The following is a 14,280-nucleotide window of genomic DNA, read 5'->3' as shown; positions in this document are numbered from 1 at the left end:
CCCCTCGATGGCGGGCTTCTGTCCCGCTTTCATGTACAATTTTGGCGGGGACTCATACATATATACAGTGCCCAACTGTATATTATGCAAACTTTTGCCAAAGAGGTCTCTAATTGCTGCCCAGGGCGCCCCCCCCCCCCCCCCCCCTGCGCCCTGCACCCTACAGTGACCGGAGTATGTGGGATTAATGTGGGAGCAATGGTGCACAGCTGCAGTGCTGTGCGCTACCTCAGTGAAGACTGGAGTCTTCTGCCACCGATTTCAAAGTCTTTTTGCTTCTTTCGCCAGCCTCTGTCTTCCGGCTCTGCGAGGGGGACGGCGGCGCGGCTCCGGGATCGGACGACAAAGGGTGAGATCCTGTGTACGATCCCTCTGGAGCTAATGGTGTCCAGTAGCCTAAGAAGCAGGACCTATCTTCAGAGAGTAGGGCTGCTTCTCTCCCCTCAGTCCCACGATGCAGGGAGTCTGTTGCCAGCAGATCTCTCTGAAAATAAAAAAACCTAACAAAATACTTTCTTATAGCAAGCTCAGGAGAGCTCACTAAGTAGCACCCAGCTCGTCCGGGCACAGATTCAAATTGAGGTCTGGAGGAGGGACATAGAGGGAGGAGCCAGAGCACACCAGTATCCAAATTCTTTCTTAAAGTGCCCATGTCTCCTGCGGAGCCCGTCTATTCCCCATGGTCCTTACGGAGTCCCCAGCATCCACTAGGACGTTAGAGAAACTATGATATATTTCTAACTATATGAAGCTATTTGTACTTTGTAAAAAAATATATATTCAGTATTGCAGTTGTGCAGATCTATGTAGTGTGCAACCACACATCCAATCTCTCGCAGCCAAACACTACATAGATCTGCTTAGCTGTAATGCTGATCATTTTTTTCACAAAGTACAAGGTAACCTTCAAATGGTAGAATTCTCTATCTTAGAATTCTCTAGCTTTCTATGCAAGGGCAAATCGCTTAATGAATAGAGCAGCAGTGGCCAACCCGCGGCTCTCGAGCCGCATGCGGCTCTTTCATCCTCCGCATGCGGCTCGATCCGCTCCCGGCCACCGCTGCCAGACACAGCGCACTCACAGCAGGTCTCCAGCGGCGGTGTCTATCTAAAATCCAGCGCCGGCCTGTGAGCCAATCAGAGCTCGCGGACCGGCAGCTAAGGCTTCTGATTGGCTCACAGGCCGGCGCCGAATTGAAGATAGACACTTCCGCCGGAGACTGAGGGGTAGGAGAGGTGCACGTTGCGATCTCCTTCTACTCACAGCAGCAGCGCGATAAGCAGCACTTTTTTTTTGGGGGGGGGGATAATTGAGGCACTGTGGGGGCATGTGTATCAGCACTGGGGGCACATCTGGTACTGTGGGAGGCACTGTGGGGGCATTTGTATAAGTACTGGGGGCATATCTGGCACTGTTGTAGGCATTGTGGGGGCATGTGTATCAGCACTGGGGGTATATCTGGCACTGTGTGGGCATGTGTATCAGCACTGGAGGCATGAAGCACTGTGGGGGCATGTGTATCTGCACTGGAGGCATATGAGGCACTGTGGGGGCATGTGTATCTGCAATGGGGCATATCTGGCACTGTGTGGACATGTATTTCTGCACTGGGGGCATATCTAGCACTGTGGGGGCATGTGTATCTGCACTGTGTGGGCATATCTGGCACTGTGGGAGGAACTGTGGCGGCATGTGTATCTGCACTGGGGGCATATCTGGCACTGTGGGGGCATACGTGTATTTGGCACTGTGGGGGCATACATGTATCTGGCACTGTGGGGGCATACATGTATCTGGCACTGTGTGGGCATATATGTATCTGGCACTGTGTGGGCATGTGTATCTGCACTGGGGGCATATCTGGCACTGTGGGAGACACTGTGGGGCATGTGTATCTGCACTGGGGCATATCTGCCACTGTGGGGGCATGTGTATCTGCACTGGGGGCATATCTGACACTGTGGGGGCATGTGTATCTGCACCGGGGGCATATCTGACACTGTGGGGGCATGTGTATCTGCACTGGTGGCATATCTGGCATTGTGGGGGCATGTGTATCTGCACTGGGGGCATACGTGTATTTGGCACTGTGGGAACATACGTGTATCTGGCACTGTGGGAACATACATGTATCTGGCACTGTGGGGGCATACATGTATCTGGCACTGTGTGGGCATGTCTATCTGCACTGGGGGCATATCTGGCACTGTGGGAGGCACTGTGGGGCATGTGTATCTGTACTGGGGCATATCTGCCACTGTGGGGGCATATCTGCCACTGTGGGGGTATGTGTATCTGCACTGGGGGCATATCTGCCACTGTGGGGACATGTGTATCTGCACAGGGGGCATATCTGACACTGTGGGGGCATGTGTATCTGCACTGGTGGCATATCTGGCACTGTGGGGACATGTGTATCTGGCACTGTGGGGCATATATGTATCTGGCACTGCGGGGACATGTGTATCTGGCACTGCGGGGCATATATGTATCTGGCACTGTGGGGGCATACGTGTATTTGGCACTGTGGGGGCATACATGTATTTGGCACTGTGGGGGCATACATGTATTTGGCACTGTGGGGGCATACATGTATTTGGCACTGTGGGGGCATACATGTATTTGGCACTGTGGGGGCATACATGTATTTGGCACTGTGGGGGCATACATGTATTTGGCACTGTGGGGGCATACATGTATTTGGCACTGTGGGGGCATACATGTATTTGGCACTGTGGGGGCATACATGTATTTGGCACTGTGGGGGCATACATGTATTTGGCACTGTGGGGGCATACATGTATTTGGCACTGTGGGGACATGTGTATCTGGTACTAGGGGCATATATGTATCTGGCACTTTGTGGGGCATGTGTATCTGGCATTGGGGGCATATATGTATCTGGCACTGTGGGGGCATGTGTATCTGGCACTGGGGGCATATATTTATCTGGCACTGTGGTGGCACCCATTTTTTGGCATTTTTATATGTATGTGGCACTGTACAACATGACTAAACGAGGTTATGACACAAGGTCACACTCCTACAAACGTCATACCGAAAGGTGTGTGCACAAAAATGGGGTGTGGCTTTGTGACAACTAGGCCACACACCCATTTTTGTGCGAAAATGATAGTGGCTCTTGCCCTTACCTATGGATCTTTTCTGTCTCTTTGCCTCTGACTGGTTGGCCACCCCTGGAATAGAGTGTCTGACTGCAATGCCACAGGCAATGGGGTTTAATTTCAACATCTTGACCATGAATGTTGTATAGTTTTTAGCAACGGAAGGGATGGGGGAAGGAGACAGGGGTGGTCAGAAGATGCTGGGCTTCAAAAAGGGGGGTAGCTACAAGTGACAGTAATTAGAACATATAATTGACAAGTGCCACCAACAATGCCACCTACCCTGCAGCGCTATGTGGGGTGGCACACTCCGCACACACATGGTTACGGACCTGGTCACCACTTCCACATTGCACAGACATAGATTATCCAGGTTAGAAGACATGCAACAGGCAGACATTAGGGGGATAATTTATTAAGGTGTTTTTGTAATCATTCCTTTGAAAACAGACATTATCGCAACATTTAAGTGTACGGCTATTTACAGTCACGGGACATTGCAGATCTCACATATTTGCAGCAGATACAGTGCCCTGATAGGGCAAAAGCAATGCAAAGTATTTTCCGGAGAAGATCAGTGGATTCCTCCCTAGCAGCCAGATGGCTACTTCATTAACTGGTAAAGTGGAATGAACTTTAACCTATACCTGCCATATATTAGGCTTTCTTTAGCTGGGTTATAAAAGGCAACTAACAGCAGACATCTGATTGGCTGCTATGGGTTACAGCACACTACTACTCTGTGCTCCAGGTTATAATATTATGCATGATTTCTGTACATTGGGAGCTGACAGCTGTTTTGGCCCTAATCAAAATTCATGAGAATGAAGTCTATCAATGTACCTGGAGTGAGTGACATCATGATGTCACTGGTTTCTACTGAATGGTTTAGCCACATTCTAAGAAAAAATAGTTCAGAAACAATCTGGTTGCCCCCAATATGTGTAAGTAATACATGTCAAACAAACCCATACCTGCATCTATTCAGAACAGTTTAGACTACACCTGTGTACTGTCCGAACTACAATCATTTCAGGGAGGAAACACTCCTTTCAGCTGGCAAAAATCAAGGCTTTAGGCAAATATGAAGAAGATTCTTCCTCACCCCAAATCTGGCTCAATCAAGATGAAGTCTCGCTGATCGGTGCGGGGCACAAAACGAAGACATGTTGCACTCTCCAAGTCATTAAATGCGTCCTGTATGATCTTCCTATGATCTGGTTCTGCAGAGAAGAAACCACTTGTCACACCTTCATCATAAGCGCCAGATCAGTCACATTGTTCTTACCCTTTGCTCTCTTGCATTCTGCCAAGGTTCCTAGGTTAGTGCAGGTTTTGTTTTGGGTGTCCTCTTACCACCGGTGCCACATATTGGCCTAACTGAAGCACTGCTCCTGGGACACGGATTTATGGAATTATCTGAGTACTTAATACGATATTAAAGGTATTGTATTTAGGGGGATGTGATACCTAATACTGGCGGTTAGGATGCCAGTATTCACATGACCAACCACGGCATCCCGACTTTTAGAATGCCAACAGCGGACGGGGTAATTAATTTACCACTCCCCTGCCCCCTCCCCTAACCTTCCTGGGGTGGTGTCTAGGGCTAATACTCAGGGGGAGGCGGCAATGGCTAATTCCTTTCCCCCTCTAGTGCCTAACCCTATCCCCCCAGGGCTTAGGGCTTACCTGTGGGATGCTGGCGGTATGTGTTCCAGCTCCAGGATTCCGTGTTCTGTCGGGATTCTTGCTCTGGTCACATGACCGCCAGCATCCAGACCGCTGGAAAGCTGAGCACATTCTGTATTGAGTGGTTTCATTTTATTGTACAGTTCTTCATCCGTTATTATGTATTGTATATGCTCTGCTTACAATGTAAGGGATAATGGGCCTGAGTCAGACTCAGATGCTGTCTGATGGTTTCTCTACTGCACATGCGCTGGAGCCACATTGTGCATGTGCCACAACTTCAGTCGCAGTGTGGAGGAAGCTGCCGCCTGATTGACAGGCTTCAGGCATTTTGCAGTGGGAGGGGCGTATTTCAGAAAACAGAGACTTGTCGCTTCCCTTTTTTTTTTTTTTTTTTGAGTGTGCTCAAACCAGCAACTGTGTCCACAAATAAAGAGTTACTGGCCATGGCAGCTTAGCTGCAGTGATCATTGTGATGTTTGCCGCCATGGTGATCCAATGCTGCATCTTCAGACACGTGCAGTGGATCTGAGAAGCCAGCAGAGGGCGTCTCTTTACAAAAGATGCCTCCTGCTACATTAATATAACCTCTCATACCCAGATGCGCTGCTACCGAAGACACAGTACCAACATCATTTGCACTCACCTCTGAATCAGGCCCACTGAAGAAATCCGGTGCATTATGTTTTTTTTTTTTTATGCAATACTTTTTATTGATATTTTTTGACATTTTGGTCAAAAAATAAAAAGGGAAACAAACAATACAAACAAGAAAATAAAGTAACAGCAATAAAACATTACAATGCCATGTCAAAACGTGTGGTCTCCTTAATCAAGTAGCACAAATATTAAAATCACTTCCTGCACATTCAGTCTGCTCCAACAGTGCAGACGTTAAGAGCCAGCCGAGTGAGGGGCATATAGCCCAGATAGCTAAGTACTTGTTATCCGCCTTTCTAGCCAAGTACACAAATTTCTCATGTGAGACAGTGTCATTAACCAAGGAAATCCAAGATTGTAAGGTTGGGGTTTCTTTACCTAGCCACAGTCTGGCAATACACACCTTAGCAAGTGCACACATGTTAACAACATATTGCCTAGTTGATGCATCAAGTAACTCGTCATCAATAGCTGATAAAGTACAAGCCATGAGTGTGAGAGCATCTCTCGGGATACCAGTAGCCACAATAGAATTAATAACACTATCCCAAAATAGAACCAGTCATGACCACATATAAGACCACAATAAGTGCCAGAAGGTACCCCCCCACAGGCACCACACTTAGTGCATCCGGAAAGTATTCACAGCGCTTCACTTTTTCCACATTTTGTTATGTTATAGCCTTATTCCAAAATGGAATAAATTCATTTTTTCCCCTCAAAATTCTACACACAATACCCCATAATGACAACATGAAAAACATGTACATAAGTATTCACAGCATTTGCCATGAAGCTCAAAATTGAGCTCAGGCAGTAGCGGAACTACCACCACTGTCAAGGGGCCCAAAGCCAGCTCGGCATGAATGATTCAAACTGACTCATTACATGCCAACTGCCGCTGTGTGCTGCGGACCACCGCCGCCGAGAAGAGCACAGGGACGCAGCGGCCATGGGAGGGGGGTCAGAGGAGGAGGAGGGAGGTGGAGGAGGGAGCCGCAGCAGCACAGTGTAATTGGAGGCGCTGCTGCAGCTGTCCCTCTCCTTCCACATAGGCTGGTCACAGCTGTGAATGCTGGGATGCGCTTCCCTCATCACAGCGGCAGAGGCCAGCCTATGTGGAAGGAGAGAGACAGCTGCAGCGGCACCTCCACCAATTGCACTGCGCTGCTGCGGCTCCCGAGTCCCCCTTCCTTCTCCTTCTCCCCTGCCCGGGATCTGCCAGAAGCTACTGCACCGAGGAGCCTGACTGCCAGCGGAGACAGTAAGTATAATCTATTCTGTCTATCTGTCTATCTATCTATATATTCTGTCTGTCTGCCTTAATATGTAAAAAGGGGACGCTGTCTGCCGTAATGTGTAAAAAAGGGGACGCTGTCTTGTGTAAAAAGGGGACGCTGTCTGCTGTAATGTGTAAAAAGGGGACGCTGTCTGCCGTAATGTGTAAAAAAAGTGGACGCTGTCCGCCGTAATGTGTAAAAGGGGCTCTACCTGGTGTAGTGGTGCTACTGTGCGGCGTAATTTGAATAATGGAGACTACTGTGCACCGTTATATGAATTGGTATTATTTTGTGGCCACACCCCTTCCCCTGCTTCACATAGGGGGGGGGGGGGGGGGAGGCTCCGATGTCATTTCTTGCACACAGCGCTAAAATGTCTAGTTATGACACTGTTGCTGGGTATCCATTTCCCTGGCCCTGAGCAGGTCCCCCTCACCAGATCCTCTCCAGTGGTGAGGGGGTGGACTTGGACGGGTTGGGGGGGGGGGGGGGGGGGGGGTAGGACCACAGCATTTTGTTGCACCTGGGCCCACCGCTCGCTAGTTCCACCACTGAGCTCAGGTGCATCCTATTTCCACTGATCATCCTTGAGATGATCATCCTACAGCTTAACTGGAGCCTACCTGTGGTACATTCAGTTGATAGGACATGATTTGGAAAGGCACACACCTGTCTATATAAGGTCCCACACTTGACAGTGCATGTCTGAGCACAAACCAAGCATGAAGTCAAAAGGAATTGTCTGTAGACCTCCGAGACAGGATTGTCTCCAGGTACAAATCTGAGGAAGGGTACAGAAAAAGTTCTGCTGCTTTGAAGGTCCCAATGAGCACAGTGGCCTCCATCATCCGTAAATGGAAGAAGTTCGGAACCACCACTTTTCCTAGAGCTGGCCAGCCATCTAAACTGAGTGATCGGGGAAGAAGGGTCCTAGTCAGGGAGGTGACCAAAAACCCGATGTTCACTCTGTCAGAGCTACAGCATTCCTATCTGGAGAGAGGAGATCCGTCCAGAAGGACAACCATGCCAGGCATCATGTTTGGAGGAAACCAGGCACCGCTCATCACCAGGCCAATACCAGCCCTACAGTGAAGCATGGTGGTGGCAGCATCATGCTGTGGGGATGTTTTTCAGTGGCAGGAACTGTGAAACTAGTCAGGATAGAGGGAAAGATTAATGCAGCAATGTACAGAGACATCCTGGATGAAAACCTGCTCCAGAGCGCTCTTGACCTCAGACTGGGGCGACTGTTCATCTTTCAGCCACCCTACACACACAGCAAAGATATCAAAGGAGTGGCTTCAGGACAACTCTGTGAATGTCCTTAAGTGGCCCAGCTAGAGCACAGACTTGAATCCGATTGGCTGTGCACCGACGCTTCCCATCCAACCTGATGGAGCTTGAGAGGTGCTGCAAAGAGGAATGGGCGAAACTGGCCAAAGATAGGTGTGCCAAGCTGGTGGCATTATATTCAAAAAGAGGCTGTAATTGCTGCCAAAGGTGCATCAACAAAGTATTGAGCAAAGGCTGGGAATACTTATGCACATGTGATTTCTTCGTTTTTTATTTTTAATAAATTAGCAAAAAATCTTTTAAAAATTGTTGTCATTATGGGGCATTGTGTGTAAAATTTTGAGGGGGAAAAAATGAATTTATTCCATTTTGGAATAAGGCTGTAACATAACAAAATGTGGAAGAAATGAAGTGCTGTGAATACTTTCCGGATGCACTGTAGGAAATGTTTTGTTAGTTGTGTCCCCTATATGACTCAACCGTTCCAGTGTAATATAGACCTTATATAGTAAGGTGCATTATGTTTATACTTACCATAGTCAGCAGATAGAACATATGGTATGGTCACAAAACCATTGAGCTTCGGCCACTGTAAAGTTCGAGGGCTGTACGTACTAAAGCCTTTCTGTAGAGAAAAGAAGAAAAGGTCAGATGGAAGTATGGTGGCAGATTTCTATTTCTAGACTTTTCTGGCAGCTTTTGATTCATAGGTAATGCAATACCTCCCTTTAGTACATAATGGGAGAAATTTGAATGAGTGACAGGGATGGCAAATTTCATAAGCATAAAATACATTTCAAAAAGCTAGAACTCACAGATTTAAGAATGTCTCCTTCCATAACAATGCTCTTATCTGGATCATTTTCTTGAAAAAGTCCTAAATATAAAATATTAGACAAATTTAGCTGTATGAAGCCAGGCTGCCAAATAACACAATTTACTGTACCATGGAAAATGGCTTACTTCCATTAATGTCCAGGATTGCATCTCTGTTTTCTACTGTAAACACAGGTGGGACTGTACTAGGAAGTGACTTTCCGAACATCCCTGAAAGATAATGTGAACATAAATATGTATAATATACAAAGTCTTAAGTATGCGTACTTTATTAGATTTTTTGAGTATAGTTGTGGAGCAATGCACTATTTCAATTACCGAACTTCTTATGTTGCTCTAGTTACAGTCCTCGTACTGTCCTGGTTTCTGGAGCACAGTTACAGCATGGTATCCAGCCCTATTCAAGTGCACATTGTCAGATTGGGATATGTTTGTGTACCCAGACTGGGGTCTAAGGCAGGAGATGGAGTAGGATCTGTGTGGATTGAGGAGCCATAATACTGGAAATCAGCATGGATCCCAGAGCATGCAACCCCTGGCAACCCTCAAGGATCCTAGAGCATGCAACCGCTGGCAACCAACATGGATCCTAGAGCATGCAACCCCTGGCAACCAGCATGGATCCTAGAGCATGCAACCCCTGGCAACCAGCATGGATCCCAGAGCATGCAACCCCTGGCAACCAGCATGGATCCAAAAGCATGAAACTCTTTGCAACCAGCATGACACCCAGCGTGTGTAACCCTTGGCAATGAGCAGGTACGGTAATTTAAAAGTAATTTGAAGCTTAACGGTAGGGCATTTTGTATCAAGTGCACTGTGGTGTGTGGCATAACATGGTGCAGGGGGCATTACTGTGTGGGGCTTAATATGGTGGAATTTATTTTTTTCCCTGTGTTGGCCATGATCGGGGCGGAGGAAGTACAGTCATACAGATAGGTTTACCGTAGGGACACAAGTGAGTTACATGTACTTCTAGTCAGTCAATGTTCAGGAGTTCAGCAGGCGGGCCACTTGGGGAAAGAAACTTTTGAGGCTTCTCGTGGACCCGGCGGGGATGGCCCTGTAACGCCTGCCTGAAGGAAGCAAGTTATACATGTTGTGGCCGGGGTGTAGCTGGTCCTTTGCTATCTTCATCTCCAAGTGTGGGCAGAAAAGCTCCACTGCTCAAGGGTACTTATACCCCTATGCTTTTCAGAGCTTAGTAAAATTGTCCCAGACCACAATACCCCACTGAAATAATGCAACGCAGCAAGGCTGTAAAGATACACATCGGTATACCCCTTTTACACAGAGTTTTTGACCAGGGTCATTGCCGAGTTAAACCGGATCGCGGCTCAGTGTAAGTAAGTCCAAAGAAAATTACCGGGTCCAGTGGCATTCAGCATTGCTACATGAACAATCTCCTTATACTAAATTGTAGTGTTAAAAAAAAAAAAAAAAAAAGTCTTAAGGTGTGTACACACAGCGATATGACTATATAGTCAAAATCGCTAAGAAAGTTAGTTCATATCGCTCCATGTGTACACAGATAGCGATACACATCCCCGCCAGGTCGCTACTGCTGGGAAAAATAGACTGTGCAGGCAAGTCAATATTGACTAGGTCGCTGGAAAAGTAAAAGCATCCCCCTATTTAAAAGGAGTTAGTCAAAATCGCCCATAGCCAAAATTGCTTGCACAGTTACTCAAAATCGCTGGTACAGATAGTCAAAATCGCCTACTGCCAGTTAAAGGTAAATCGCTCAGTCAAAATCGCTCTGTGTGTATGCACCATTAGCCCTGTGGAAACAGCGCCTTGAGGAACATTTATAAAATATAATCTAATTTAAAGGGAATACCAGCAATGATAATCATAGGAGGCAACTAAAACTTTGCTTTCATTTTCTAAGCAGCAGTAGAGAAAAGGAAAGCTAGAACCCCATTAAAAGCTATGGCTCCATCTTTATCGTCTCATGTTCTTCTGTGCTTTTCAGCAAGTTCTTTATATCCCATGTGAGTAGAAATCCCACTCTAAATACTCATCTAAAGAAATGGCTGTAAAAGATATAAGGGATCATCTTCGAGGACAAAATCCTTTATTTCTCTAACGTCCTAGTGGATGCTGGGGACTCCGTAAGGACCATGGGGAATAGACGGGCTCCGCAGGAGACATGGGCACTTCAAGAAAGAATTTAGATTCTGGTGTGCTCTGGCTCCTCCCTCTATGTCCCTCCTCCAGACCTCAGTTTGAATCTGTGCCCGGACGAGCTGGGTGCTGTTCAGTGAGCTCTCCTGAGCTTGCTGTAAGAAAGTATTTTGTTAGGTTTTTTATTTTCAGGGAGCTCTGCTGGCAACAGACTCCCTGCATCGTGGGACAGAGGGGAGAGAAGCAGCCCTACTCTCTGAAGCTAGGTCCTGCTTCTTAGGCTACTGGACACCATTCGCTCCAGAGGGATCGTACACAGGATCTCACCCTCGTCGTCCGATCCCAGAGCAGCGCCGCCGTCCCCCTCGCAGAGCCGGAAGACAGAAGCCGGGTGAGTATGAGAAGCAAGAAGATTTCAAAATCGGCGGCAGAAGACTCCGTTCTTCACATGAAGTAACGCACAGCACTACAGCTGTGCGCCATTGCTCCAAACACACCTCACATACTCCGGTCACTGAAAGGGTGCAGGGCGCAGGGGGGGGGGGCGCCCTGGGCAGCATATGGACCTCTGTTGGCAAAAGTACTCATATATACAGTTGGGCACTGTATATATGTATGAGCCCCCGCCAAGAAAATGTATATTTAAGCGGGACAGAAGCCCGCCGTCGAGGGGACAGGGCTTCTTCCTCAGCACTCACCTGCGCCATTTTTTCTCCACAGCTCCGCTGAGAGGAAGCTCCCCATGCTCTCCCCTGCAGATACACGGTAGAAGAGGGTAAAAAGAGAGGGGGGGCACATAATTAGGCGCAAAAATCAATATAAACAGCAGCTACTGGGTTAACATTAAGTTACTGTGTTATTCCTGGGTTTATAGTGCTGGGGTGTGTGCTGGCATACTCTCTCTGTGTCTCTCCAAAGGGCCTTGTGGGGGAATTGTCTTCAGATGAGCATTCCCTGAGTGTGTGGTGTGTCGGTACGTGTGTGTCGACATGTCTGAGGTAAAAGGCTCCCCTAAGGAGGAGATGGAGCAAATGTGTGTGTGAGTGGTGTCTCCGTCGACAACGCCGACACCTGTTTGGATATGTGAAATTAAGTGCCAAGGTAAATTCAATGCACAAAAGATTAGAGAACAGACAGGGAATCTACCCATGTCTGTCCCTATGTCGCAGAGACCTTCAGAGTCTCTCAATGCTCACTATCCAAAATAATAGACACCGATATCGACACGGAGTCTGACTCCAGTGTCGACTACGATAATTCAAAGTTACAGCCAAAATGGCAGGAAAGTATTCAATATATGATTATTGTAATAAAAAATGTTTTGCAGATCACTGATGACTCATCTGTCCCTGACACAAGGGTACACATGTTTAAGGGGAAGAAAGCTGAGGTAAATTTCCCTCCTCTCAGGAAGAAAAAGAGCGGGAATCTCCAGACAAGAGACTGCAGTTTCCCACAAAGAATTCTCAGGGAGTATCCTTTCCCTACTAGGGCCAGGATACGATGGGAATCTTCCCCTAGGGTGTCACGTTTGCCCAAAAGGTAGCGCTGACTTAACAGCTATCCTCAGGGATCCTGCAGATAGCATGCAGTAAAAGTACTTTGAAGTCCATTTACACACATTCTGGTACACTACTCAGACCGGCGATTGTGTCGGCATGGGTTTATAGCGCTGTAGCAGCGTGGACAGATACCTTATCAGCAGAGATTGAGACCCTAGTATGTATGTATATGTATGTGTATATATATATATATATATATATATATATATATATATATATATATATATATATATATATATATAATGATGTCTTAGAGATATAGAGATATATATATATATATATATATATATATATATATATATATATATATATATATATAAAACATGCCCAAAGAGACATTAGTCTACTGGGTTCTAGAGTCAACGCTATGTCGATTTCTGCTTGACGTGTCCTGTGGAACATGCAATGGACAGGTGATGCCGACTTAAGAGGCATATGGAAGGTTTACCTTACAAGGCTGAGGATTATGTGGAGAAGGGATCTCGGACCTGGTCTCCACAGCTAGGGCTGGTAATTCTGATCTTTTGCCTTATATTCCCGCACAGCCTAGGAAAGCACGACATTATCAAATGCAGTCCTTTCGATCACAAAGAAACAAGAAAGTCCGAGGTGCGTCCTTTCTTGCCAGAGGCAGGGGCAGAGGAAAGAAGCTGCACAACACAGCTAGTTCCCAGGAACATAAGTCCTCCCCGGCCTCTACAAAATCCACCGCATGTCGCTGGGTCTCCACAGGCGGAGCTAGGCCCGGTGGGGGCACGTCTTCGAAATTTCAGCCACAAGTGGGTTCACTCCCTGTTCGATCCCTGGGCAACAGATATTGTGTCTCAGGAATACAAGCTAGACTTCGAGGAGATGCCCCCTCACCGTCTGCCCTGCCGGCTTCCCCCCACGAGAGGGAAATAGTGTTAACTGCAATTCACAAATTGTATCTTCAACAGGTGGTGGTCAAGGTTCCCCTCCTTCAACAAGGAGGGGGTTATTCGTCCATGTTGTAGTCCCGAAACCGGACGGTTCGGTCAGACCCATATTGAATTTAAAATCCCTGAACATATACCTGAAAAGGTTCAAGTTCAAGATGGAATCGCTGAGAGCGGTCGTCGCAAGCCTGGAAGGGGGGGGATTTTATGGTGCCTCTGGACATAAAGGATGCATACCTTTATGTACCCATTTATCCACCTCATCAGGCGTACCTCAGATTGGGGGTACAGGATTGTCATTACCAATTTCAGACGTTGCCGTTGGTCTCTCCACGGCACCGAGAATATTTACCAAGGTAATGGCGGAAATGATGGTACTCCTGCGGAAGCAAGGGGTCGCAATTATCCCATACTTGGACGATCTCCTCATAAAAGCGGGATCAAGAAAGCAGTTGCTGATCAGCGTAGCACTTTCTCCGGAAGTGTAACGGCAACACGGCTGGATTCTAAATATGCCAAAGTCGCAGTTGGTTCCTAGGCATGATTCTAGACACAGACCAGAAAAGGGTTTATCTCCCGATAGAAGGAGCTCATGACACTGGTCAGGAACCTATTAAAACCAAAACAGGTGTCAGTGCATCACTGCACTCGAGTCCTGGGAAGGATGGTGGCATCATACGAGGCCATTCCCTTAGGCAGGTTCCATGCAAGGACCTTTCAATGGGACTTACTGGACAAGTGGTCCGGATCACATCTTCAGATGCATCGGTTAATCACCCTATCCCC

The 14,280-nt window shown here is 47.3% G+C and overlaps 1 protein-coding gene across 4 annotated transcripts in view; it reads right to left on the bottom strand.

Annotated features, from left to right (window-relative positions):
- The window catches only part of ASTL (astacin like metalloendopeptidase), a 75,476-nt gene that overhangs the window by 43,702 nt on the left and 17,494 nt on the right, over positions 1 to 14,280 (bottom strand). For 2 of the 4 annotated variants that reach the window (XM_063932029.1, XM_063932030.1), the window contains exons 3-7: positions 11,714 to 11,767; positions 9,015 to 9,098; positions 8,867 to 8,928; positions 8,586 to 8,676; positions 4,232 to 4,349 (exon numbers count right to left, since the gene is read on the bottom strand). In XM_063932029.1, the coding sequence (XP_063788099.1) occupies positions 4,232 to 4,349; positions 8,586 to 8,676; positions 8,867 to 8,928; positions 9,015 to 9,098; positions 11,714 to 11,767 (409 nt within the window). The remainder of the gene's footprint in view (positions 1 to 4,231; positions 4,350 to 8,585; positions 8,677 to 8,866; positions 8,929 to 9,014; positions 9,099 to 11,713; positions 11,768 to 14,280) is intronic. The other 2 variants (XM_063932031.1, XM_063932032.1) reach the window with 1 other exon arrangement.

This window comes from Pseudophryne corroboree, chromosome 6 (assembly GCF_028390025.1).
Source record: "Pseudophryne corroboree isolate aPseCor3 chromosome 6, aPseCor3.hap2, whole genome shotgun sequence".
NCBI lineage: Eukaryota > Metazoa > Chordata > Amphibia > Anura > Myobatrachidae > Pseudophryne > Pseudophryne corroboree.
This window is presented reverse-complemented; position numbering and strand designations above follow the sequence as displayed.